Source organism: Eptesicus fuscus, chromosome 9, assembly GCF_027574615.1.
Source record: "Eptesicus fuscus isolate TK198812 chromosome 9, DD_ASM_mEF_20220401, whole genome shotgun sequence".
In the NCBI taxonomy this organism is placed as follows: domain Eukaryota; kingdom Metazoa; phylum Chordata; class Mammalia; order Chiroptera; family Vespertilionidae; genus Eptesicus; species Eptesicus fuscus.
Window position 1 is genome coordinate 28,607,058 of NC_072481.1, and position 24,743 is coordinate 28,631,800.

General features: G+C 48.1%; 2 protein-coding genes across 2 annotated transcripts; both read right to left on the bottom strand.

Annotated features, from left to right (window-relative positions):
• Positions 1 to 57: 57 nt before the first annotated feature.
• On the bottom strand, positions 58 to 4,061 carry CDC20 (cell division cycle 20). The gene is made up of 11 exons (XM_008151259.3): positions 3,953 to 4,061; positions 3,617 to 3,854; positions 3,348 to 3,496; positions 3,158 to 3,254; positions 2,895 to 3,029; positions 2,600 to 2,796; positions 2,350 to 2,444; positions 1,976 to 2,204; positions 1,705 to 1,830; positions 696 to 813; positions 58 to 309 (listed from the first exon to the last, which is right to left on the bottom strand). Exons 2-11 carry the CDS (start codon positions 3,795 to 3,797, stop codon positions 131 to 133), a joined length of 1,506 nt encoding a protein of 501 aa, XP_008149481.1. The 5' UTR covers positions 3,798 to 3,854; positions 3,953 to 4,061; the 3' UTR covers positions 58 to 130.
• Positions 4,062 to 10,426: 6,365 nt separating this feature from the next.
• MPL (MPL proto-oncogene, thrombopoietin receptor) lies at positions 10,427 to 24,064 on the bottom strand. The gene is made up of 12 exons (XM_008151337.3): positions 23,986 to 24,064; positions 23,708 to 23,840; positions 23,000 to 23,178; positions 22,227 to 22,516; positions 21,668 to 21,830; positions 21,292 to 21,418; positions 17,358 to 17,539; positions 17,052 to 17,194; positions 13,632 to 13,791; positions 13,318 to 13,414; positions 11,287 to 11,374; positions 10,427 to 11,082 (listed from the first exon to the last, which is right to left on the bottom strand). Exons 1-12 carry the CDS (start codon positions 24,062 to 24,064, stop codon positions 10,786 to 10,788), a joined length of 1,938 nt encoding a protein of 645 aa, XP_008149559.2. The 3' UTR covers positions 10,427 to 10,785.
• Between the last annotated feature and the right edge of the window lie 679 nt (positions 24,065 to 24,743).

Genomic DNA, 24,743 nt, shown 5'->3' on the forward strand with positions numbered 1-24,743 from the left:
TCTAGCTCTCAAACACAGGAGAGGAACTTCTTGAGAAAGCCACCGAGACAGAGGTAATGCAAGAAGAAAAACATAACTTTATTAGAAAAGTAAAAAAAGCAAACATAAAACTGAAGTGATGAGTTGGTCCTCAACGGATGCCTTGATGGATGAGGCTGCTTTTGGGTGCACTAGCCTTTTCCCGCTCCCGCCGCCGTGCAGGATCCAACTCAAAGCAGCGCCACATGCGCAGGGTCTCATCTGCTGCTGCTGATGCCACTGTGGCCCCATCTGGACTCATGGCCAAACTTAGGACCCGGGCTGTGTGACCTGGGCATGAGAAAGGAAAAAGTCAGAGCAGCACATGAATGTAGACATACTACAACTCTCCAATTTTGAGGGCAACCTACCTTTTCTTGGGTTTTGTTTTTTGTAACAGCTTTGAGACAATGATTTACATACCATAAAATTTATTCTTTTAAAGTGTACAATTCATTAGTTTTTAGTACAGTCATAGAGTTGTGTAATCATCACAACTATAATTCCAGACCATTTTCATCACTCCATAAAGAAAGTCACACATTACCCTTATCCTCCAGCCCCTGGTAACCATTAGTCTGTTTTCTCTCTCTTCATTTGCCTCTTCTGGGTAGTCCATATAAATAATCATACAATATGTAGTCTTTTGTGTCTGGCTTCTGTCATTTAGCACATACCTTTGAGCTCAGCCACCTTGACCATGGTTGGGTACTTCCAAATAACCAGCTGGTTCTGGGCAAAGCCATGACCTGAGATAAGTTCCTTGTAGTGGGAAGACCAGAGGATAGAACACACCTGTGGAGAGAGGATGGTGTAGCTACAACATAGAGCCGACTGCTCAAATCAGAAATAAGTCCATTCTAGTGTTAGGAACAATGCCAGGTCACTCAGACTTGAGTGACCATGATCCTAACAAAAGCCTTTTGAGAATTATAACCATTATCCATTTACAGATGAGGAATCGAGCAGAAGGAAGTTCAGCAAGATGTCTAAGATCACAGCAAGTTAAGTTAGTAGGTGACCGAGCCAGAATTTGAACTCTGGCTCAAAAGCCCAAATCTAGAATGAAGGTGGGCAGAATGGGTATTGAAAGGAAGGAGAAGCTGGAGTTGTTGCAGGGAGACTCACCAGCAAGGCCATCAAATTCTGATGGATTTGGGTTATATGCTGTAGGTGATGGGGAACCACTACAGGATTTAAGGAGGACAGTAACACACCACCCAGATCACAGTAGAGAGGACAGACTAGAGGCGCTAAGAATACTGAGACCAGTGTACTGAGGGGAGAAAACACTTGTGAATGACATTTTGAGGTAAAACTATCTTGTTGACTAGGTGAGGAGGATGAAAGATTCTAGTTTTTTTTCAGATTTCTAAGTAGGTTCTGTCCTCTCAAAGAATATAAGAGGAGGAGGAGTAGGGACACATTTTAGGGAGGCAAGGGGAAGTAACAAGTTTAATTAGGAACCTATTAGGCTGGTGCCACCTATAGGACATGGGGTAGGAGATGGGCCACAGAGAGTTGGAAATATGGATCTGGAGCTCCTGAGTGAGAGCTGACTTAGAAGTTTGAAAATCATCACGGTACAGACTTAGCAAAGCCATTGAAGGGGACATGGTTGCCCAGGAAGAAATAAAGAGTAAGAATGTATCTAGGAGTGAGAGACTAGAACAGGTAAAAGACTACCTGGGAGTGGGCATCCACAGCATTCAGACAGGCCCCAGAGCAGACGTTCCAGATGCGAATGTGCCGATCACTGGTGCCCCCTCCAGTTGCCAGTATATTGGACTGCCAGGGACACCAAGCTACAGCCTAGATGGGACAAAAGTGGAGTCAGCAGGTGCTACCCAAGGAGTTATAGAGGGTCCTAGACTAACCTAGTCCAATCCCATCTCCCCGTAATATTCCCCAGGTTCTGGGTGAGGGTCTGCAGAGGCCCCAGCCGAGCCCCTCTTACCTTGACAGCCCCTTGATGCTGGGTGAATGTCTGCAGGGGAACCCAGCCTGCCTCTAGAGCAGCACTAGGCCACACATTGACCAAGTTATCATTGCCACCACTGGCCAAATGTCGTCCATCTGGGGACCAGCGCAGCCCACACACTTCCTGGCTGTGACCACTCAGTGTGGCCACATGGTGTTCTGCTACCCGAACATCATGGTGATGGATGTGACCAGAGCGTGAGCCACTGCAAGAAGGAAGATGGGAATCAGGTCCTGTGGCAGCGCCAAATGCCACCAGTAGGGCAGAGCTGCTTCACTTCAGGGGTGTACAGTTGGGGGAGGACAAATATCATAGCCTGATTTTGCAACAGACTAGCAAAAACCACTGACCTGGACAGTATATAGCTATTCCAACACAGGGAGCCCACTCGGGCAGAATGACTGGTCATGTTCCGAAGCCGCTTCTGCTGCTGCACATCCCATAGCTAGAGAGAGAGAGAGATAGAGACAGAGACAGAGACAGAGAGAGAGAGAGAGAACCACAACCATCAGAGACTGGGCCTTGGCATAACATCCTCCTCCTGGGCAAGCTCCCGGGGTCTGGGGAACAACAGAGCTGCAGCCCAGGGACAAGTCTCACCTGAACCTCAGCACTGCTGGTGCCCACAGCCAGGTAGTTGCCCTCTTTGATCCAGGACACAGAAGATACATAGTCTCCAGGCTGCTCCATCTGCAGCAGCTGCAGGATGTCGCCAGTGCTAGCACTCCACAAGTACACACTGTTGTCCAATGCCACAGCCAGTACATTCCCTGAGCTCCAATCCACCAGGTTCAGGTCTGCCAGAGGGGCAAAGGGAAGAACATAAGCTTCCTTGTTTGCCTGGCCCCCAGGCCCTCCTTTCCCATCCACCCAGCAAGGAACAGGCTGCACTTACAATAGTCATTACGAATTTCAGGGGCATCCAGGATCCGGTCCGGCAGGGAAGGGATGTAACGGCAGGTCCTCTTGCTGGAGCCAGGCGTGGCCGTGGCCTTCTGGCTGTAGAGGACTTTCAGTCTGTTCTCGTAACCTGTCCCAGAGGAGGGAGACTAAACACTGGGAGGCCTGAAACCTCCCCCTGGCCCCAACCTGGAAGGCCAGGTAAGCACTCCCCTCCCCTCAGTCTTAGGTGGGTAAACCATGAACTTCAGGTCCTACCCTCTGGAACTTTCTGTGGTTTTCCACTGAGCCGAAGGATCTTGGCTTCCTCCACATCAAAACCGTTCAGGTTCAAGGCCCAGGCTTTCTGATGTTCCTGGCACAGAAGGGTGGTGGGGAGTGAGGCAGGATGGCATTATGCAAACTACACAGACGGGTCCCTGGCCTTAAGCCCCTCTGGGACACATACCTTCTTGGTGGGCGTCTGGCTATTTTCGGGATGGTTCTCCTTACTCAGGAGGAAGCTGGCCACCTCCATCTGGGTAGCGCTGCGATGGGGGATATAGCGGTCCCCGCCAGGTTTGCTGGGAGTGGTCTGACTCTTGGAGCTGCATTTGCCTAGGGTGGGGAGAGGGAAGCAGACAGTCCGACTAGGCCCCCCGAAGGAGGGGACATGCAGGCTGCTGTCAGCCGTGCGTCCTCCCGCCCCGCGTCCCGCGTCCCGCCGCACCCACTGACCAGGAGTCCGGCCCGGGGTCCTGCCGGCGGTGTGGGACCGATTGGCCGCCCGCATGGGCGAGGGGGCGGGCCCCGGGGCTTCCTTAGCTTTGCGCTGCCAGCGCGCGGGGGGCGCATTGGGGATGGGTGTGTCCAGCTGCAGCAGAGAGTGCAGGTCGCTGTCGAACGCGAACTGCGCCATGGGAGCGAAGCGTCCGGAGGGGAACGGACCCCTGAGGGGAAAGGTGCCCGCCGAGCCCTGGAAGAAGACAAGCGACCGTGCTCGGAAAGGCCGGCCGCACAGCCAGGGCCGCCTCGGCCGCGGGCCCGCCCCGGCAGGGCCCAGCCGCCACTCACCGTCAGCACCGAGCAGGTTGCGATCCCCGACCGACCTCAGAAGCGCAGGCCCGAGCGTCTTAAACTCTCCGCTTCCGGCACTCATTGGCTCCTTCGAAGCCCAACGGTCGTAACCGTCACTTTTTCCCATTGGCCTCCACGGCACTGGGGGCGGGTCTTCCGGGGCAAGTCACAGATCTCACGAGAGTTCGGCCGGGACACGTGATTCGTGTCTTGAAAGCGAGAGGGAAGGGGCGGGGAGCGCCTGGGGGTGGGGCCAGCGCTGCCTCCGCCCCGCCTGGTCGCTTCCATTCATTCCTCAGGTTCCCCTCACCCGCCCTTCATATTGAAGTCCTCCCTGTGGTGTTTATTTATGATACCGAAGAGCATAACTCCGTGGAACGGCCTAAAGCACTTGATCCCTTTAGAGAACGGAAAGGAAGAGGGTGTAGGGAAAGGGAGGGCTGGGGTTTGAAAGGGCTGAGAGGCTTAGCAGAAGGGAGGCCAGAGTTAGCTAGGGGTCATCCGCTGTTTGCTTGGTGAAAGTAGAAATGTTGTAGGCAGACCTGAGCAGAGCAAGCACGCTCTCGGCCAGGTACAGGAGGTCATCAGGGTGTAAAGCCCCAGGTGCCTAACAATAGACAATTGTAGGGTGGGAAGTCACCCCCGGGGTGACCTTTCCTCCCCTAGCAGATGGACGGTCATGCAGTTTGGAGCCCCTGACCTTTCCTCCCTAGAGATAGCATCTAGGCCTCAGTTGTATTTCAACTCCAGGCCCAGAAAAGCAACAAAACCAGATAAGCAATGCCAAGGCTGACCTCAGAGCTGGCTGCATTGAGTAATGACCCTCTGCCCTGGTGCCGGTCAGTCAGTGGAGACCACAACTCTGAAAGGACACACCTGTAAAACTGCTGAATGTTCTGTGGAGATCTCCCCCTGGGACCTCCCCTACACTCTCCTCCCTTAAAACCCTCAGGATGGAGGACCCCAGTGTGCACCCTCCTAGGAGCACACGTTTTTCCTTTCCCCTTCCCTGCCATCTCCCTGCCCCTGGCACCTTACCATTAGCTTCCTCACTCCCAAGCTCCAAGGACCCTTCCTTTACATCTATAACTTGTTTCTTAAGCCCATTTCTTCTAGGAATTACTTTTCTACTTCTGTAATTTACCCAATAAATGTTCTCTTTCAGTTAATCCTTTCCTAGCCAGAACCCAAAAGGTTGCTGAACCCAGATTTGATCTGACCCCACTGGTCATACATCTGGTGCTATTCCTGCCACCTACAACAGGAACACTGCTAGGAAAGAAGTAGTACATGTGTTTGTTTTTAAAATTTTTTTGTTTGCTGTTTTACAATCAGGGGAAATGAAGCTGAAAGGGGTGAATTTCTTATAGTCAAGAAAAAGAATCAGGATTCAGACCTGCCTATCTGGAAGGTAAGGTTGGACTTGCCCTGCGGGAGACATTGTGACAGGGAAGGGATGTTCCAGAGTTCACACAAATTAGTGGAAATCCAGGTTCAAAACCCATTTAATCCAGTGCTCTAATTATGACTTGAATTGAATTGTGTGAATGTGCTTAGAGGTGAAACAGCAATAATACAAATAATAATAGGTACCATTTATTGACCATCTGCTAACTATTGTGTTTAAAGGGCTTGCATACATTATTGAGTTTAATCCTTATTCCTATAAGACATAATCTTGCCCCTTTTATAGAAAAAGAAACTGGGTCTGAAAAAGGCTAGAAACTTGCCCAAAGGCACACAGCCAATAATAATAAGTAATGGAGTGCCCTGGCCAGTGTTTCTAAGTGGTTAGAGCATCTGCCTTAGCACTGAAGTGTCTCGGTCAAGGGCACACCTGGGTTGCAGGTTCAAGTTCGGTCCTGGCCATGGGTGTTTGGGGTGCATGTGGGAGGCATCTAACCAATGTGTCTCTCTCATATGGATGTTTCTCTCTCTCTCTCTCTCTCTCTCTCTCTCTCTCTCTCTCTCTTACCTTCACTCCCTCCCTCCCTTCCACTCACTCTAAAAATCAATGAAAAAAATATCCTCTGGTGAGAATTAACAAAACAAAACAAACAAACAAAAATAAGTAGTAGAGTGAACTTTGATGATGACAGAGAAAAATCTGGTGCTCTTAGCCCAAATTTAATATTGTTATCTTTGATTTTGAAGTGTTTATGTTCTCTATTTCCAATTACCTTGGAAAACAAGGAGTTGGATGTCCTGGGGTTTTAAAAGAGGAGTCCCATTTACATAGGAAATGAAGTCTAGAATCAGGCTGGTCAGGGCCTTAAATGTTAAGCTGAGTTTGGACTTGATCTGTTTTATCAGTGAGAGTTTTCTGTGTAGGGAAGGGCCAAACTAAACATATCTGAGGGTGGGACCTGGCTAGCAGTTTGCAGCTTCTGGAGTAGGGTTAACTGCAGAGAATAAGGATAGGGTAAATAAGGGTACAACCTCAAGGAATTCATACATCTAATCTAATAATAGACAAATATGCAAATTGACCACACCTTCGCTACACCTAAGCCACGCCCACCAGCCAAGCCACGCCCACCAACCAATCAGGACGAATATGCAAATTACCCCAACAAAGATGGCGGCTAATTTGCATATCAAGACAGCGTCGAAAGGAGGGGAGGGGAGGAGAAGGGAGGAGCGAAGTCAGGGCCGGGGGGGGGGGGCGGGGGGCTAACGGAAACGCAGGTGGGCTGGAGGAGAAGGCGGGGCGGGTGACAAGGGCGGGGCGGAGGCGGGGCCGGGGGCAAAGGGAAACGCGGGCGGGCTGGAGGAGAAGGTGAGGTGGGGGACAAGGGAGGAACGGAGGCGGGGTAGAGTGCAGCAGGAAATCCTATTGCAGGATTTTTCCTGCAACGGGAAAGCTAGTTTTAAAATAAAGGAATGAAAGAAGCCACATTACACTGACATGGACCTTGAAATGGGAAGAATTCTAATATGATGCAAAATAGTTAAGCAGAATGATGACAGAAGAGGTCAGATATAGCTCTTGAGAAACAAACCATCGGTGACCTTGGAGAGAGTGGGATCAGGAGAGTGGGTACTCAGGTTCCAATTGGAAAGGTTGCAGAAAGAAGGGTGGGGAGAATATGAAGGCAGCAAGCACGGCCCACTTGTGTGAGAAATCTGGGAGTGAAAAGGGGGCAGTGCAATGGGAGTTTGAGGGAATAACAGCACCAAGAGTCATATGTCTTTTTGTTGTTGTTGTTGTTAATCCTCACCCAAGGATATTTTTCCATTGATTTTTAGAGAGAATGGAAGAGAGGGAAGGGACACAGAGAAAGAAAGAAACATAGATGTGAGAGAGACACATCGATTGGTTGCCTCCCACACATGCCCCAACCAGGGCCGAGGATCAAGCCTGCAATAGAAGCACATGCCCTTGACCTGAATTGAACCCAAGACCCTTCAGTCTACAGGCTGATGCATTATTCACTGAGCCAAACTGACTAGGGCGAGGCCTATGTCTTTTTGAAGGTGAAGGCAAGAGTCAGGGGAGGTGAAAGGGGCCATCAAGGGCCAGCTGACAGAACAAAGAAACTGGGTACCTTCCCCAGGAAGAAATGGGATAGAAAACACAGGGAGCTTTTCCAGTCTAGGAGAGAAACATCACTTCCTCTTAGGCTAGAGGCAAGGAGAACAAGGCTTTGAGATGGATAATTAGAGGCTGAGGAGCTGGTTAGATGCAGGGAACTCACACCTAAAGGACTTGAATCTAGAGAAGCAGAGGATATGGAAGGAATAAAATATAGGTGATATTCAGGGGGTGGAACAACTTAGTTGGGATAATAAAAATAGCTCAATAAACACTGAGTATTCATTATATGCTTGGCATTGTGTTAACATTTTTAATCCTCACATTAGCAAGTAGTGGAAGAGAAAGAAATCAGGTTCTGAAGAGTCAAAGGTAAGGAGTGAGATTAATAGGAAGATCAATCTGGAGGCAACATACAGGTTGAAACTGGAGAGATCTAAAGAGGGACTACCGTGTGGCTCAGTGGTTGAGCATTGACCTATGAACCAGGAGGTCACAATTCAATTCCCAATCAGGGCACTTGCACAGGTTGTGGGCTCGATCCCCAGTGGGGGGCGTGCAGGAGGCAGCCAATCAATGATTCTCTTTCATCATTGATGTTTCTATCTCTCTCTCTCTCTCCCTTCCTCTCTGAAATAAATAAAAATATATTTTATAAAAGAGGCAAAGATAATTAGTTAAATGGCTGTATGTAGTTCAGTGGAGATAGAGGAAATGGAATTTAAGAAGTAAAAGTGATTAGGACATGATGGCTGAGTGGGTGTAAAGGTGAGAGGTTCAGTGGTTTGGGTCTCATCCCTGTCTTGAGTCCCTAGGAATAAAGTCGGAGCCTTGAATAAGACTAGGGGAGGGAATGATGGAAAATTAGTATACTGGATGTCATCCATTTGTCCCATCCAGGCCCACTCTTCATCCTTCTCCACCCTGCCCTGTGCCCTATGAGGATGATTCATATGGCCTGTGTCAATGGATTTCCTTGGGCTCTAGTTTCTGTTTGGGTTCCACCAATGGGAGGATATTATGGGTTGAATTGTGTCCCCCAAATTCATATGTTGAATTCCTAAGTCCCAGTACTTCAGAGTGTGACCTTATTTGGAAATAGGGTCATTGCAGATGTAATTAGTTAAGATGAGGTCATTTGGGAGGGCCCTAATCCCGTATGTCAGGTGTCCTCATAAAATGGGGAAATTTAGACACAGACACACACAGGGAGAATGCCATGTGAAAATGAAGACAGAGATAAGGGTGATGTTTCTACCAAGTCAAGGTCCACCAAAGACTGCCAGGAAACCACCAGAAGCTAGGGGAGATTGTGTCTCACGGCCTCAGGAGGAACCAACCCTGCTGACACCTTGAACTCCTAGCCTCCGGAACTGTGAGACGATCATTTTTTGTTGTTTAAGCCACCAACTTCGTTAGAGCAACCCTAGCAAACAAATACAGAGATCAGAGGGTGGGGGAAGAGTGACCTTGAGCTATTTATTCCCCTGGCTCCCTCCCTGCCATGTCTCCACAGGTTGGCTGTATCTCTCAATCTAAAGGGACAGCCGAGCAGCCCTCTTTCACAGCCACTCTCCCCAGGTCTAGTAACCACTCTCTCCCCTTATCCTTTGATGCCTAGAGGTGGAACCAGCTCCCAGTTGTTGTTAGTCCTGGGATATTGCACTGTTCCTTGATGATTTTAATAAATCCTGCCTCATCTTTATAAATATTCACTTTATTAAACTCTCATCAAGATACCCAGTTTGAGTGTGCCATCTATTTCTGCCAAGACCCTGATTGATACAATGGGCATGTTTGGAGCCAAAAAAAAAAAAAAAAAACACAAAAAACACCCTTGTTTGAGAATTTGAATGAATCAGGAGAATCATCTCTAGCCAAAATGGCTGAAGCACATTTTACTGCTGTGTATGAATGGCTTAGAGCAGTGGTCAGCAAACCGTGGCTCGTGAGCCGCATGTGGCTCGAGAGCCGCAGTTTGCCGACCACTGGCTTAGAGGATGAGGAAGGTTGGCATGGGGTTAAGATGATGGTGTCCAGAAAGATTTAATTCATTTAGAAAACATTTATTGAAGGCTTACTCCCATGCACCAAGCACTGGGGGGGGGGGGGGGGGGGGGTGGGTAGTGGTCGAGGAAGACAAATCAGAGCCTTTGCCCTCAAGGAGCTCAATATCGTAGTAGCAGGAGACAGACATGCAAATAGTTGCTTGCATAGGCATCACAGGTGCTATAGTAGAAATCTGGGCTGGAAACAAGAACTTTGGTCAGCATAGAGTAAAGGCAATGAAAATGGATGGAATTGGAGACTGTTAGAATGGACTCTTGAGCCCTAGCCAGTTTGGCCCAGTGGATAGAGCATCAGCCTGTGGACCAAAGGGTCCCGGGTTCAATTCTGGTCAAGGGCACGAACCTTGGTTGCAGGCTCCTCCCTGGTTGGGGCATTTGCAGGAGGCAACCAATCGATGTGTTTCTCTCTGTCTTTCCCTCTCTCCATTCTCTCTAAAAGATCAATAAAAAAATATCCTTGGGTGAGGATTAACTAGAACAAAAAAGAAATAAAAAGAATGGACTCTTGAGAGACTGCTATAATTAAGGAGTAGAAGAGATGCCAGGATAAGAGAACAAGAAAGAATAATTATGACCATTCAGATATATTAAACACTATATCCTAGGCACTGTGCTTAGATTATCTCACTTAATCCTCTTCACAACTCTGTAGGGTTCCATTACCCCTGTTTTATAGATGAGAAACTAAGGCTCAAAGACTTTATTTGGCCACAGCTAGTAAGTGGGATGACAGGAATTGAACTCAGTGCTGACTCCAGAGTTTGTGCTCTTAACTACTGGAGGAGCAAAACCAGGAGAGACCGTGATGTCATAGAAGCCAAGGCAGGAGAGAATTTAAAGGAGAAACAAGTAGTCACAGAGAGACGAGATAAATGGAGGGTTAACAAGATCCTACTGGATCTTGCAATTATAAAGTTTGAGATGAACTTTGCCTGGGCAGTTTCATTAGCAAATTTGTAGTAGAAGAACTAATTGAAGTAGTCCAAAAAGCAAATGAGAAGTGGGGAAGTGTGGCATTAAAGGGGTGAGAGAAAGAAGGTGGAAATTAGAGCTTAATCAAATAAATGAGCCTTGCCTGAGGAAAGAGACTCCTGGATTTATGTCATCAGCAGTACTGCAAGATCAGTGTTGTGAAACCCAGCTACAAGGGTCAACAAAGAGGGTGGAAGTGAGGTCTGAGGTTGTGGGGGTGGGGTGGGGTAGGTAGAGAGGGTGGGAAGAAAGGTCTAGAGGGTTTGGATCTGTCCAGGGTACTGGGAGCGAGGAGCCTGCCAACAGGTCAGTGGTAAGTAGGAATGGTTGGCAATGTGAGTGGTGCAGTAGGATCCCGACTCAGCCGTGGGCAGGTGCACACTGGAAATGCAGAGGGGCATGGTCCCCAGGCAAGAGGGCTGCAATCCTCGGTAGTCCATCTGGGTCTGGGAGGAACACAGGGGCAAGGGAGTCTTCTCTGAGGACTTAGGTAGAATTTCAAGGAGGCTGGGTTCCACTTCTTCATAGACATCTGAGACTGCAGCCTTGGGCTGGGAGAGATGAGAGGAAAGGGGGGCTGGATTAGCAGGTCCTGTGCAAGAAGACCCAATTGTGTAGGAAAGAGGGTTTGGCTTGGGGTAGGCCCAGGGCGATGGAACACTGGTAGGCAATGGCCTTGGAAAAGTTGTTGTGTGTGCAAGGATCCAGCTCCTTGTAGGACTTGTGGTGGGTAGTAGGGAGGGGAGTGCACTCACCGGACTCAGGGCTGCAGTATCCCTAAGGTACTGGCCTAGGACCCGGTGTAGGTCTGGAAGTGAGGGCCACAGGGCATGCCTCAGGCTCCTGGGAGAGAAGGTATAAAGGAGACTGAGTCATGGGAGTGAGATGGGAGGGAGGAGAACAGTGGGGCAGTGGGGGAGGCTCTGAGGTGGGCGAGTAAAGCTTGGAGAGGTAAGAGTGTAGTCAAGGTAATAAAAGTAAGAGCATAGGTACAAAGGAAACCTCAGGTGGGGGAGGGAAGTTAGTGGTGGGGAGATTCAAAAAAGGAGTAGTACAGAGTGTCCTCAAACATTTTGCTTCAGGGCCTTTGCACTTCCTTTTTGCTCTGTCTGGAACACTCAATTTATTCCCTCGCTTCATTTAGGTCTCTGTTCAAATGCCATCCTGACAAAGAGGTCTTCCCTGACTACCCTGTCTAAAACAGTACCACCTCTCTTCCCCATTACTTTATCTTCTGCTCTGCTTTATTTTTCTTTATAACACTTGACTTATTATGTATTTATTGTTATTGTATCTGTTTTTGTCTCACCCCATTAGAAGAATGCAAGCTCCCTGAGAGCAAAGAGTTTGTGTATTTGCTCACTTCTGTATTTCCAGTGTGCAGAACAGTGTGTGGCCCATAATAGGTGATCAGGTAATTAGCTTAATGAATGAATGAAGAGAGCCAGTGGGGCTTATTAATAAGTTACTGGGGAAGGTGATCTATCTGGGAAGAGTATGGATTAAGGTATGTTGGCAATGTGAGTGGTGCAGTTCTTTAGGTTCATATTTCCACATGGAGGGACTTTAGCTGAACAACATTTCAGGCCTCTTCTGTGAACCTCACTCATATCTCTCCGGGGGAGAAGGAGTGAGTTACCTGGTAAACTGGGGAAAAGGAGCTGAGTATGTCTGGTTCAGCAGCACCACCTCCTCCTTTCCCCCCTTTTCGTTGCATCTGGCTACCTGCATAGAGGCTACATTCCCACCTCCATATTAAAAGTTCAAAGACAGGCATGTTCAAAGAGAAATGATAGCTTAGGACCATCAAAAGAAGCTGCCTTGAGGACTTGCTTTCTGAGCTGAGTCTTCAAGAATCAAAAGATGTTACCAATTGAAAGACTGAGGTGGTATGAATTCTATTTTTTCTGTTTATAACTTCCAATGACATTTCTCTTTAACCTTAGTCTTCCCACAGAAATAAGTCATTTATTAATAACACTTATTTAAGGGTGTGCTATTTGGCATACACTGTACAAAGAGAGTAGCAAATAGGGGAGGGCTAGGAAAGGTTTCCCAGGAGTTGGTGAAGAAAGTTATTTAAAGATAAATGGGTATTAGTCATCCGTGGAGTATATTCCGGATAGAGGGTACATTATGTGCAAAGGCACTGACAAATAAAACCACTTGACTTGTGGAGGCAATCATCAACAGTTTGGCAAGGCTGATGAACAGGGTGGGAGAAGATGGAAATGCTGGCAGGGGCCAGATCTGGCGGAGCTTTGCTTGTCATTCTAGCATCTGAACTCTATCCTGGGGAGCTATACAGAGTTTTAAAGAGGTACATGATAAATTCATGTGTGCATTTTAGAAAGAACGGTTGGGTGAGACAAATTGGAGGGAGAAGAGGCTCTGTTTCAGGGAGTCAGGTAGAGTATGTAGAGCTAGAGAAAAGGAGCCATTGTTTGAGCGAGGCTTAGGAGGTGGAATGACCAGACCAGATCAGACTGGATAAGGAGGAGGGAGGCACCTAAGTGTTTTGGCTCGGGTGACAGGTGGACAGTAGCTTTGTTCCTGAGATGAGGAGTCAGGAGGTGGGGCCGTTTGAGGTGTCCAGTACAGTGGGCATGTTAAGAGTGTTAGGAAGCAGTGCGACTCCCAGGGGAGACCTGCAGGACGCGGCTGAAGCCACAGGTGTGGACTTGCAGTTGTCCAGAAAGTGGGTGTCAAAGAGCTTGGAATGCTTATTTCGAGGCCTCCAGCCCCGCCCTGACCACGGCCCATCTCCGGCCTGACCGGGGCGGTACCTGTAGTGCGCAGGAAACTGCCACCTCAGCAGCAGCAGGCCCAGGAGAGTGCTGAGGCCCAGCACCAGGAGCAGAGCGGTCACCAGAGAAATCCAGGCTACAGGGATGAAAAAGTCAGACCTCCGCCTCCCCTGGCCGGAGCCCCGCCCCCCTGGCCGGAGCCCCGCCCCCCTGGCCGGAGCCCCGCCCCCAGGCCCGACCAACTCCGCCTTGGCCCCGCCCCTCGTCGACCTGACAGGCACCGTGCATGCGCAGTGTGGGCGCCCCTCCAATTGCGCAGCCGCAGACCGCCTGTGCCCTGGCGGGGCTCTCACCCGTCTCCGAGGCGGTCTCTACCCTCACTGGGGCGGACCAGGCGCTCCAGGGGCCTTGGTAGGTGGGGCCATGGAGCCTGGCGCGCAGCTGTAACCGGTAGCTGGAGCGCGGGCGCAGCTCCAAGGTCTCACCCTGGGCCCCCAGAGGCGGCTCCAGCACCTGCGCAGAGGAGAAGCGAGAAGGCGGTTACGCTTCAGGTGCGGATGGGCGGGCATCCGGTCCTTAAGAGATCGGCATTTGTTGATCCAAAACCCTACCATTTTGAAACCCAGGGGATCCCTTCAAAATGCCTCACTGACAGGAAACACGCATCCCTGCGGAAACTTAAAGACAGAACATCTCCCCCTTCCTGCGGCCTCACTCTGCCCGAGGCAAGCCCACCTCGAGAGAAGCGCACCCTGGCACCCTGACACACAGACCTCCTCTGCGTGGGGAACTACTCATCCCGACACAAATACATACGATACCCCTGACAGAGACCCTGGTGCACGCACACTGACTGGGACACATGACCTGTCAGAAACAATGAAATCCCAGACATTCAAATACTAAGGACCCTTTGCAAGGCACGCATTCAGCAGAGGATGCCAGAATTATGCTAGTGTTGGGGTTGCAAGGACAGATTCCAAACAGAGGGTACAAGTATCCTGTGCACAAACAGGGAAACTTTGTAACTTAATCATCTAGCAAGCTTTTATGAACTACTTGTGATATGCCAAGTATTGGGCTAACACTGGGGAAGAAGGTAAATGAAACATGGTCCCTTGCATGTCTGCTAAGGAAGACATGCAAACAAGTAAATAATTACGAGTAATTGGTGCTATAATAATGATATAAGTAAGGCACCAGGAGCACAAAGGAGCATTTAGTACTGCCTGAGTTGCTTGATTGGGGACTACAGAGTAGTTCAGTAGGCAGGCTGGACAGTCAAAGATGAGGCTAAGGCAGTGGTAGGAGGATTTGGAGGACTGTTAGTACAATACATTCAACTTGTTAATAATTAGGGGGAAGAGACAAGGCAAAAGGAAGAGGAATCAAGGAGGATTCCAGGTTTGGGTAACTGGTGGTGCCATTGTCAAAGACAGGGTACAGAGGAGAAATAAGTTTGAGGAAGAAATACTGTATGGTTCCATTTTATCAAGTTCAACAATAGTCAAACTTATCAATAGTAATGTTGGAATAATGATTACCTTGGAAGGGAGGTGTGTGACTGTAGGGGTATGCGGGGTTTCCGGGGTGCTAGAAATAACATGTTGTGGTCTGGATAATGGTTACATGGGTGTATACACATGTATAAATTAATCATCCGCATACTTAAAAAATATTTGTGTGCTTTACTGTAGATGAGTTAAGTTTTGGATATATAGTAGTCCCTCCTTATTCATGGTCTCACTCTGCATGGTTTCAGTTACCTAGTCAATCATGTTCTAAAAATCCTATCTAATAATAGAGTAACATGTAAATTACCATCACTCTGCTATGCCCACGATTGGGCGGCGGGAGGCTGGGGAGCGGGACTCAGGGTGGCCTATCCGGCCATTGAGAGGCACGGATCCGGATCCGCTGCCACTGAGGGGGGCTACCCTGCTGTTGAGAGGCGCAGGGGGCGGGACTCCCGCCCCCTATGCCTCTCAACGGCCAGATCCGTGGCCGCTGAGGGGGCCTGCCGAACACCCAGCTGCGCCTCTCAACGGCAGGGTAGCCAGGTGTCTGTGGCAGCCCCCTCAGAGGCCATTGAGAGGCGCAGGGGGCGGGAGTCCTGCCCCCTGTGCCTCTCAACAGCAGGGTAGCCCCCCTCAGCGGCCGCAGACCATCAAAAGTGGGGGAGCTGGGTGCCTCTCTGCTCCGGCACCAGGCCTTTCAGAAGCCTCCACTGAGCCGGAGGCTTCTGAAAGGCCTGGTGCACCAGCAGACAGGCACCCAGCTCCCCCGCGAAAAGCGAAAGCGTGTAGGGGACCCTACACGTGCATGATTCAATCATGCACTGGGCCTCTAGTATTAAATGAAATAATTACAGAAATAAATACTTTGTAAGTTTTTATTTTATTTTTTTAAATGTACCTAACTGCAGTGGCTTCCCTCAGGCTATTTTATATATTTTTATTTGTTGTTGTTAATGCTCACCTGAGGATATTTTTCTATTGGTTTTTAGGGAGAGTGGGAGAGAGAGGGAAAGACAGAGAAACAGCGATGTGAGAGAAACACATCGATTGGTTGCCTCCTGCACGAACCCTAACCAGGGCCCGGGCCGGGGAGGAGCCTGCAACCAAGGTACGTGCCCTTGACTGTAATCGAACCCCGGGCCCTTTGGTCCGAAGGCGAAGCTCTATCCGCTGAGCCAAACTGGCTGGGGCTAATTTGTAAGTTTTTAAATGCCTGCCATTCTGAGTAGCATGATGAGAGCTCACACCATCCTGCTCCATCTCACCCAAGAGGCGAATCATCCCTTTGTCCTGCCTGATAGTCCCTATGTAGCTGTCAGGGTATTGCAATGCTTGTGTTCAAGTAACCCTTATTTTACTTAATAGCCCCAAAGTGCAAGTGTAGTGATGCTGGTAATTTGGATATGCCAAAGAGAAACCATAAAGTGTATGTATGTACTTATAGGAAAAAACATTATATATATATATATATGCTTCGGTCCTGTCCATGGATTCAGTCCTCTACTAGGGATCTTTGAATGTATCTCTCACAGGTAAGGGGGACTACTGTCTGAGTCTGAAATGCCTCTGTTGGCTTTAGGTAGATCTTTCTGGTAAGAAGTTGTATATACTGTGTAGGTGGTAAATAAGAATAAAAGTAGAGAAAGAAACTAAGATTTAACTAATGTATATGAGTACCTTCTATCTGCCAGACAGTGTGCTAGATATTTATATAATTAATCTTTCCTGTAACTCTGGAAGGTAGATATATTTATTCTAATTTCACCAATAAGAAAAGTGGGACTTCAAATGTTTAAGTGATTTGCCTGTGGTAGAAGTTTATTCCCATATGGTAAGTCTGGGGTGGTTAATATAAGGTTGTTAAAACCATGGAGTTGAAGCAGTCACTTAAGGAAAGCGTATACTACGTTTATCTAGAAAAGAGTCTAGGATGGGCCTATAGGAAGCACAACATATCAAGGAAGGATGGAAAAGGAAGAGCCAGGAAAGGAGAATGAGAACATTTGGTCCAAGAGATAGCATGAGAATCAGGAGAGACAGGTATCCCAGCAGCAAAAGGAAGAGAAAATAATAAATGGGAGTAGTCAGCAGTATCAGATGCCAAAGAGAAGTTAAGATATCAGTTGAATCATATAAACACAGATATGCAAGCCTAGACATGGACACACGGATGCCCTCACCCCTGATAACAGGCATGATGAAACTCAGGAATACCCTGTATGGTGAGGTCTGTGGGCATTTGTTCCTTGGTCTTACCTTCCAGTCCTGATGGCCTTCTCCTGTGTATCGGAGCTGATAGCAGATCTCTTGGGCTGCCCAGGATGATGGGTGCTGCCATTTCAATTCCAGCTGCCCGCTGGAGACCTCCCTCCAGTGCAAGTTTGGAGTGGAGATGCGCACTACAGGGATGTCATCAGGGACTGGCCTAAGCCCTTCTGTGCATGGGACATCATGCCACCAGGGCCATGGGTCAGAAGTGTCAAGAGTTGGTGATTCTGGGCACAGGGTCAGATGCAGTTGGGGGAGGGGCTATGTGGGAGCAGAAAGGAAGAAAGTTCTTACCAGCCTGGTGGATCCAGAAAGGGGAGCCCAGGTAGCTGTGAAAAGCACCCTGGGCTGTGGTCACCTCCACAAGGATGTGAATAACACTGTCATTTCGTGACTTGAAGTGGCAGCGGGAGACCTGGGAGGGCTGTAATCCTGGATTTTTCTCCTCCTCTTCACACTTCTCCCAGATGGGGTCTCTAAGAATCAGCCACATAGAATCATTAAATTAGGCCTGCCTCAGAGACTAATCCTGATATTCTCCATCACACAGGAGCTATACCCTGCATGGATTATAATCTAACTCCTCTCTTGGATGGGCCTCCAGGGCTTGCTCTGTCTTCATGCCGTAATGTTTCGTTTTCTGATGTTTGCTTTGGTGCCCCCAGCCTCTTCCTCTTAAGAAAGGAGCTAGATGATACATGAAAATAGCATGGGCTGTATGGAGTTCAGGTCTTGGCTTGTTGGTGTATAACTGGGCAGATTATTCGGTTTATCTCTGTCCCAATTTCCTCATTTGTAAAATGGGTTAATAATACCTATTTCACAGGATTGTTTCAAAGGTTAAAACCGTCATCATTCTGCAGAAAAACATTCTATGTTTTAAATCTGTTTTCACCCCTGGATGGTGGGCTCAGTGGTTAGTGTCAGCCTGAGAACAGAAGAGTTGCAGGTTCAATTCCAGTTAAGGGCACATACCTGGGATGCAGGTTTCTCATAACCATTTGGGGCACGTGTGGAAGGCAGCCAATTGATGTGGCTCTCTCACATCAATGTTTCTCTCTCTCTCCTCTCTCCCCCTCCCTACCACTCTCTAAAATCAATGGAAAAAATATCTTCCAGTGAGGATTAACAACAACAACAAAAATTTGTTCTCATATAGCAGTTCTCTTAGTCACCTCTATATGTTATTTTACTATTAGGTTATTACAACAGCCTCCTAACTGACTTTTCCACCTCCATTTTTGCCACTTCCTTCAATTTGTCCTCCACACAGCTACCAGAATTTGCTTCCGGAATGTTGATCTGATAATGACCAGAATATATCACATATCTGCCCATTTATTTTTATCTTGACCACTGCCATGTTAGATGCAACCACCATTATCTCTTGCCTGGATTAATGCATATGTCTAACTGGTGATCCTGCTTCTACTCTCACCTCTTTATAATTTCACAAAGAAGCCTATCTTTTTTTTTTTTTTTTAGATAATATATTTTTACATATTTTATTGATTTTTTACAGAGAGGAAGGGAGAGGGATAGAGAGTTAGAAACATCGATGAGAGAGAAACATCGATCAGCTGCCTCCTGCACACTCCCCTACTGGGGATGTGCCCGCAACCAAGGTACGTGCCCTTGACCGGAATCGAACCTGGGACCTTTCAGTCTGAAGGCTGATGCTCTTATCCACTGAGCCAAACCGGTTTCGGCAAGAAGCCTATCTTTTTAAAAAATATATATTTTTATTGATGTCAGAGAGAAAAGGAGAGGGAGAGAGAGATAGAAACATCAATGATGAGAGAGAATCATTGATCGGCTGCCTCCTGCACACTCCCACCCCCACCTCCCACCCCCAAGGATGGAGCCCACAACCCGGGCATGTGCCCTTGACTGGAATCGAACCTGGAACCCTTCAGTCTGCAGGCTGACACTCTATTCACTGAGTCAAACCAGCTAGAGCAAGAAGCATATCTTTTTAAAATGTAAATCATATTATGTCACACTTTCGCTTAAAATCCTTTAATGGCTCCCCATCCCACTTGGAATAAAATCCAAACTCCATACATACCAGGGCCTTCAGTACTCTATATGCTTTAGCTCCTCCCTTCCTCACCATTTTCTTGTTCTATAATTCTCATACCAGTTTACCACCCTTCCTTCACAGGGGCCTTCTTTCTCTGCTACAGTCATGCCAAACGCACTGTCTTTGCGTTTCACTTTGCCTTACGTTGCTCTAGCTCTAGATTTTCAGTGACTTATTCCTTCTTGCTGCTTAGATTTTAGCTCATTTGTCACCTCCTTGGTGAGACTTTCTCTGACCACTCAGTTTAAATTAGCAGCCCCGCCCCATCCTCCCACTTAGTCTCTGTCCTATAACCTTGTTTATTTCTTGTTTGTCACTCCCTCTCCTCCTCCCACTAAAATATAAGTACCCCAACTGTTGGAACCTTTTCTGTTTTATTTGTCATTCTATCCTCTGTGCTTGGCACAGTGCTTGATAATTGTTTATTAAACAAATGAATCGTGTCATGTCACCTTCCTGATTATAACCCGTAAATGGCTAGTTATTACTAAAATTATTTAGCATTTTATGTATTTTATGTTTACTCATGCATTCACCAAATTATTGAAACTGTGTGCCTGGCACTGTGCTAGGCCCTATGAATACGTAGAGAAGTAATCTTCAAGGAGCTCTCATTTCAGTGGGAGAGGCAGAAAAACAAACAGATGGTATTTTTCAGTGCTGTGCACAGGCTGGTCGGGGAGTATCAAAGCGGATGATCTTACCCAAAATGGGAGGGTCAGAGAATACTTCCTGGACAAGGCATTGCTTAAACTGAGTCTTGGACTATAAATAGGAGGCAAAGGGGACAAACAGGCATCTGAGGCACATGCTTGGGCACAGATAAGAGATACGATGCTTTGGGGGAAATTCGAAGTGGTGTAGAATGCTTTTAGCACAAGAGGGCCTGGTGGTGAGTGGTAAATGTGAGAGGGCAGACCAAGGTCATGGAGGGCCCTGTAGCCTTTCTAAGGAGCTTGAACTCAATCATGTAGTAACTACAGAGACATTAAAAGATTTTAAACAGGGAATTGTCACAATTGGCTTTATACTTTAGGAAGATCATTCTAACTGCAGTTTGTAGGTAAGGATTTGTGAGGGTAGAGTAGGAGAGAAATCCATTAGGACACTGTGTATGGTTTCCATGTGCAAAGTGATGAGGATCTGAAAATAAGGTTGTGGCAATGGGGGTCAAGGGAAATAGATGGATTCAAGAGATACTGAAGAGGTAGAAATAAGTATTTCTGATTGGACTTTAATGGTATAGAAATGGCATAAGTCCAGGGTAATTGCCATGTTTCAGGCCTGAAAAATTGAGCTGATGGTAGGATGGAGGACAATAAGAGGAGTAGCAGGTTTTGGTGGAGGAAAGGATAACTTCAGTTTTGTTACCCTTGAATCCATTCAAGGCACCTGTATACATGGAAATCTATGAGTTGTTAAAAACAATGAGTTGCGTTTTTTAATGATATGTGCAATTTATGCTGAAAATTAAGTATTATGTATAGACATATATAAATGTATAGAAAAACTGGAAAAATACATTAAAACTGTGAATAGTGTTTTGTTTCATTATTCATTCATTCATTCAACAATTTTTTACTGAACACCTACTATGTTCCAGGCACTGTGATAGGTGAAAATACATTGGTGAGTGAAAACAGACACTGACTTTGCCCTCATGGATCCTGTATAGTCAAGATCAGCCTTTTCCAACTGGAATTCTGTCAGAAGAAAGTATTTTATCCTCCACTGAAGATATGTTTATTGGTTTTAGAGAGGGAGGAAAAGGCAACATTTTGATTGGATTTGATAGATAGTGAAAAGTTGCAGTACATATTTCGATAAGGGAAGGCCAGGCAAAATCTGAGTTTAACAAAGGTCACTCTGTCAGCAGCATGGGGGATGAATTGGAGGTGAATGAGAATATAGGCTGTTGCAGTGGTCCAGGTGACATGATTAAAACTGAACTAAACCAAAACATCCCCAATGGGAATGGAGAGAGGTTGAGAAGGTAAAACACCCATTGGAGGATGAGAGCATGGAGGCCATGTGGTTTTGGGACAGGGAGGGGAGTGAGAGGACCAAGAACAACCTCTCCCTTCTTTTGGCAAGATTGTGCCTTTCTCCCATGACATCAAGCTCAACCAGTAGTTCAACTCTCACCTGTCTCTGGGACAGCACCGTGGCCTGCTGTGATAGAAGAAGCCTTGGGAGCTAGCATGGTCCTGTTGCTGCCACTGACAGGTAACATTCTTCAAGTCCAGGGTAAAGCATTGTAGTCCAATTTCCACTGAATCAAGAGAAGGAAGTCACATTAGGGCCCACAGGCTTCTACTCTATATGATATCCAGATCATCTTTACATATATAACTTGGAACATTTACTTCTATTCTTTGTTTTCTGCCTGAACATAGTTCTCTTGGTAGCAAGTTTGAGGTCATCAGGAAGGACCAGGATTATCAGAGCTTCCATGTCCAGCCCATGCCTCCCTAAAGACCTTTTTATTTTCTCTTCATCTCCCCATTCCTTTATGACTCACCTGCATCTCCAGGCAGGTCCACAGTTGCAGGGTGGGACCAGGGTCCCCAAGAGCCATGGAGGGAGACCCCATCAGGTTGGCTGCGCAGCTGGAGCCAGTAGGAATTTCCAGGCTGGAGCCCTGAGATGAGGCAGCTTCCACTCATCACTGTCAGAGATGGAGCCTTGAAAGAAGAATCCCAGTCTCAGAATCTAGGTCTGCCTCTCAGCCAAGATAGCCTCCATCTCTTATATTTGAAGCCCCACAGGAGAGATGCTCGGTTCCTTACTGGATAGATATGCACACAGACTGGAGGCTAGGTCAGTGGGTTTCAGGTGGTGTTCAGGGGTTTTGAGGGAAGTCCCCATTAATTTGGAGGCCCGGAGCTCTCAACTTTGTTGGTGTGAATGATCCAAAGTGGAAGATCCCTAAATAGACACAGTTCCTGAGGGCCAATCAGAGTTTGTACTAACTCCCCAAGGACCAACCCAATCTAGTATCCCCAAAGTATGGCCTGTCCTTTCTTGGGGCAAAGTTCAGGGTAGGAGATAGGAAGTGGAGTGGAAGAAGGCCAGAATACTTCTCTAGTTGGGGAGGTCTGCTCTGGTCCATCCTGTTGGGGCTGTGCACATGGAGCCTGGTCCAGAGCTGGGGCTGGGTTTGGCCTCCACGGAGCTGGGCAGCAGGTTTCTGTGGATAGCAACTGCATGACTGTGGGACCAGTGGAGTTCCTGGGATCCTTGGGGCCATAGCGGAGTTCATGCCTCAGGAAATCACTGATTTCAGGAGCTGGGGCCTTCCAGCTGATCTGAAGTTCCCCTGGTTGGCTCCAGCCCATGGCCTTGATGATATTGGGGGGAGCTGGTAGGCCTGAGGGTAAGATAGGGCACATCAGAACTCTCTGAATGCCAGTCTACAGTTGAGCCCATGGATTATAGAGAGGGGTGCTGGAGGCTGGATTGGCTCTCTTTGAGGGCAGCGCCGGGAGACTCCGTATCCTGTTCTCCTTTCCTCATGAGAACAGTGACCTCTTTCCAAGTTAGTTAGACTCAGTGCTCCTCAAGAGCAGGGATCTCTGTATACTTGTCACCTAGCACAACTCCTGGCACTGTTGAATGAGTGTGTAAATGAATAGGTTAATGATTGGGAGGGCCAGGGTATCTCTGATATGAAATGAAGTCTAGGTCTTGATGCCAAGGCTGGGAGGAATGATAGGGTGTCTTGAGGTGTCTCTGGGGGTCTAGTAATGGAGGGCATGCATGTTGTCCTGAAAGACCACCAACTGGTCTGACTCTGTGATCTAGCCTGGGGGCAGCAGATAGAGGAGCCAGGGTGATGGAGGATGGCCCTTACCCACATTATCCACAAAGAGCACCCGCTGGGTCAGATTCTGGTTCAAGAACACGTTCTTCACCCAGAGGTGCAGTGGGAAGAAGAGACGAACTTCATCCTGGGCTGGAAACTGGCACACATATCGAGTTCCAAAGGGAGACATACTCTGGGAACTCAGGGGGCAGGCACGGGGCTCCTCCCTGTGGGCATAGGAAAAGTCCATCCTACCTACCCAGCCACCCTCAGGATCCAGGCTGGCCCCAAGCTCTACTTCTATTGCCATTACTGTCTTTTTTTCCTCAGTGCCTGGGATGGGTTGGATGAGGGGTTATGTAGGGGCTTGAGCTGGATCTATCCAAAGCACATCAGTTCATTAAGTGGCTACTTAAGGCATGTACTTGAAGTCATTCTCTTATGGCAGTGGTCGGCAAACTCATTAGTCAACAGAGCCAAATATCAACAGTACAACAATTGAAATTTCTTTTGAGAGCAAAAATTTTTAAACTTAAACTTCTTCTAACGCCACTTCTTCAAAATAGACTCGCCCAGGCCGTGGTATTTTGTGGAAGAGCCACACTGAAGGGGCCAAAGAGCCGCATGTGGCTCGCGAGCCGCAGTTTGCCGACCACGGTCTTATGGGGCCAAAGGCAGGGAAAGCTACTGGAGCAGGGCTCAGCTGAGGTAGGAGCAGGACAGGTGCAGGGGAGTGGGGCACAGCCCAGCACATACCCTGGGTAGGCATACAGCAGCTGGTACGTCCCACTGGGTGCTGCCTCTTCCTCATCCCAGAAGCAAGTGAGGTCCTCAAATGTTTGAGAAAAACAGTTCAGAGGCTCTGAGTCCAAGGCCAGCAAGGAGGTATCTGAGGAACAGCTGGTGAGTTGGGCTCTGGGTCCTTCCAGGCATGTTTGAGAAAGACAGGGGACCAGTGGGACCTCCTAACTTGCATCCCTCCCAGGGCTCCCTTTTCCTGGCTATACGTGAGATCCGCCCTCCACACACCTCACCTTGGCTGGTGACTTGTGCCAGGTTTGGGGGAGCCAGGAGGAGGCAGGAGGTGGCCACCAAGAGGGCCCAGGAGGGCATCTTCTCCGGCACTGTGTGCCTGCCTTAGCCCATCCTCCCTTCAGGAAGCCGGGCCCCAATCCCCTCCCAGGCCAGCCCCTCAGGTTCCTGTCAGATACAGCCCCACGTCCTGTCCCTGTCCCTGCCCCTGTGGGGCCTATCCAGACCACACTGGGGCGAGGGGCCAGGGGAGGGGGAGGGGGACAGCGGGTAGGAGGGATTTGAAAGAGAGGATACAGGCTTTTTGGTGGGAGGGAGATGGGGGTTATAATTTGACCATGTACCAAAAGGAGACTAAGTGTCCATGTGTATCTAAGTTGACTATTGTAGAGGGTGTGTTATCAACAAAAATAGTAACATTTACTAACAGTGAGCACTTACTGTGCTGCCATGTTTTAAGTGCTTCATATCTATTGACTTAGCTAATCCTCACAATAGTCTTATTACTCCCATTGGAGAGGTGAGCAAACTGAGATGAAGAGAAATTGAAGAGTTGCCTCAGATCACATGCCTACTCATAGGTAAAGCTCAGGAACCCAAGTGCTTAACAACCATGTGATGCTCTTGGAAAGTGTAGTGCCAAGAAATGACCACCTGCCATACAACCACGACAAAATGGTGGCTATTTCCATTTTAATAGGTTCTGTGACTTTGTGCACGAGTGAACACATTCTCCCTGGAACTGGTCATGCCCCTTACA

What these genes read in the sequence shown, in the direction of transcription:
- MPL (XM_008151337.3), bottom strand. Translation starts at nt 24,064, where the DNA reads ATGCCCTCCTGGGCCCTCTTGGTGGCCACCTCCTGCCTCCTCCTGGCT. An exon ending in AAGGCCATCAGGACTGGAAG is followed by an intron (nt 13,792 to 17,051) that starts GTAAGACCAAGG and finishes TCCTCTGCGCAG; the next exon opens with GTGCTGGAGCCGCCTCTGGG. An exon ending in CAGTTTCCTGCGCACTACAG is followed by an intron (nt 11,375 to 13,317) that starts GTACCGCCCCGG and finishes CTTCTCTCCCAG; the next exon opens with GAGCCTGAGGCATGCCCTGT.
- CDC20 (XM_008151259.3), bottom strand. Translation starts at nt 3,797, where the DNA reads ATGGCGCAGTTCGCGTTCGACAGCGACCTGCACTCTCTGCTGCAGCTG. An exon ending in TGAAATTCGTAATGACTATT is followed by an intron (nt 2,797 to 2,894) that starts GTAAGTGCAGCC and finishes CCCCTCTGGCAG; the next exon opens with ACCTGAACCTGGTGGATTGG. An exon ending in AGCATCAAGGGGCTGTCAAG is followed by an intron (nt 1,831 to 1,975) that starts GTAAGAGGGGCT and finishes TGTCCCATCTAG; the next exon opens with GCTGTAGCTTGGTGTCCCTG.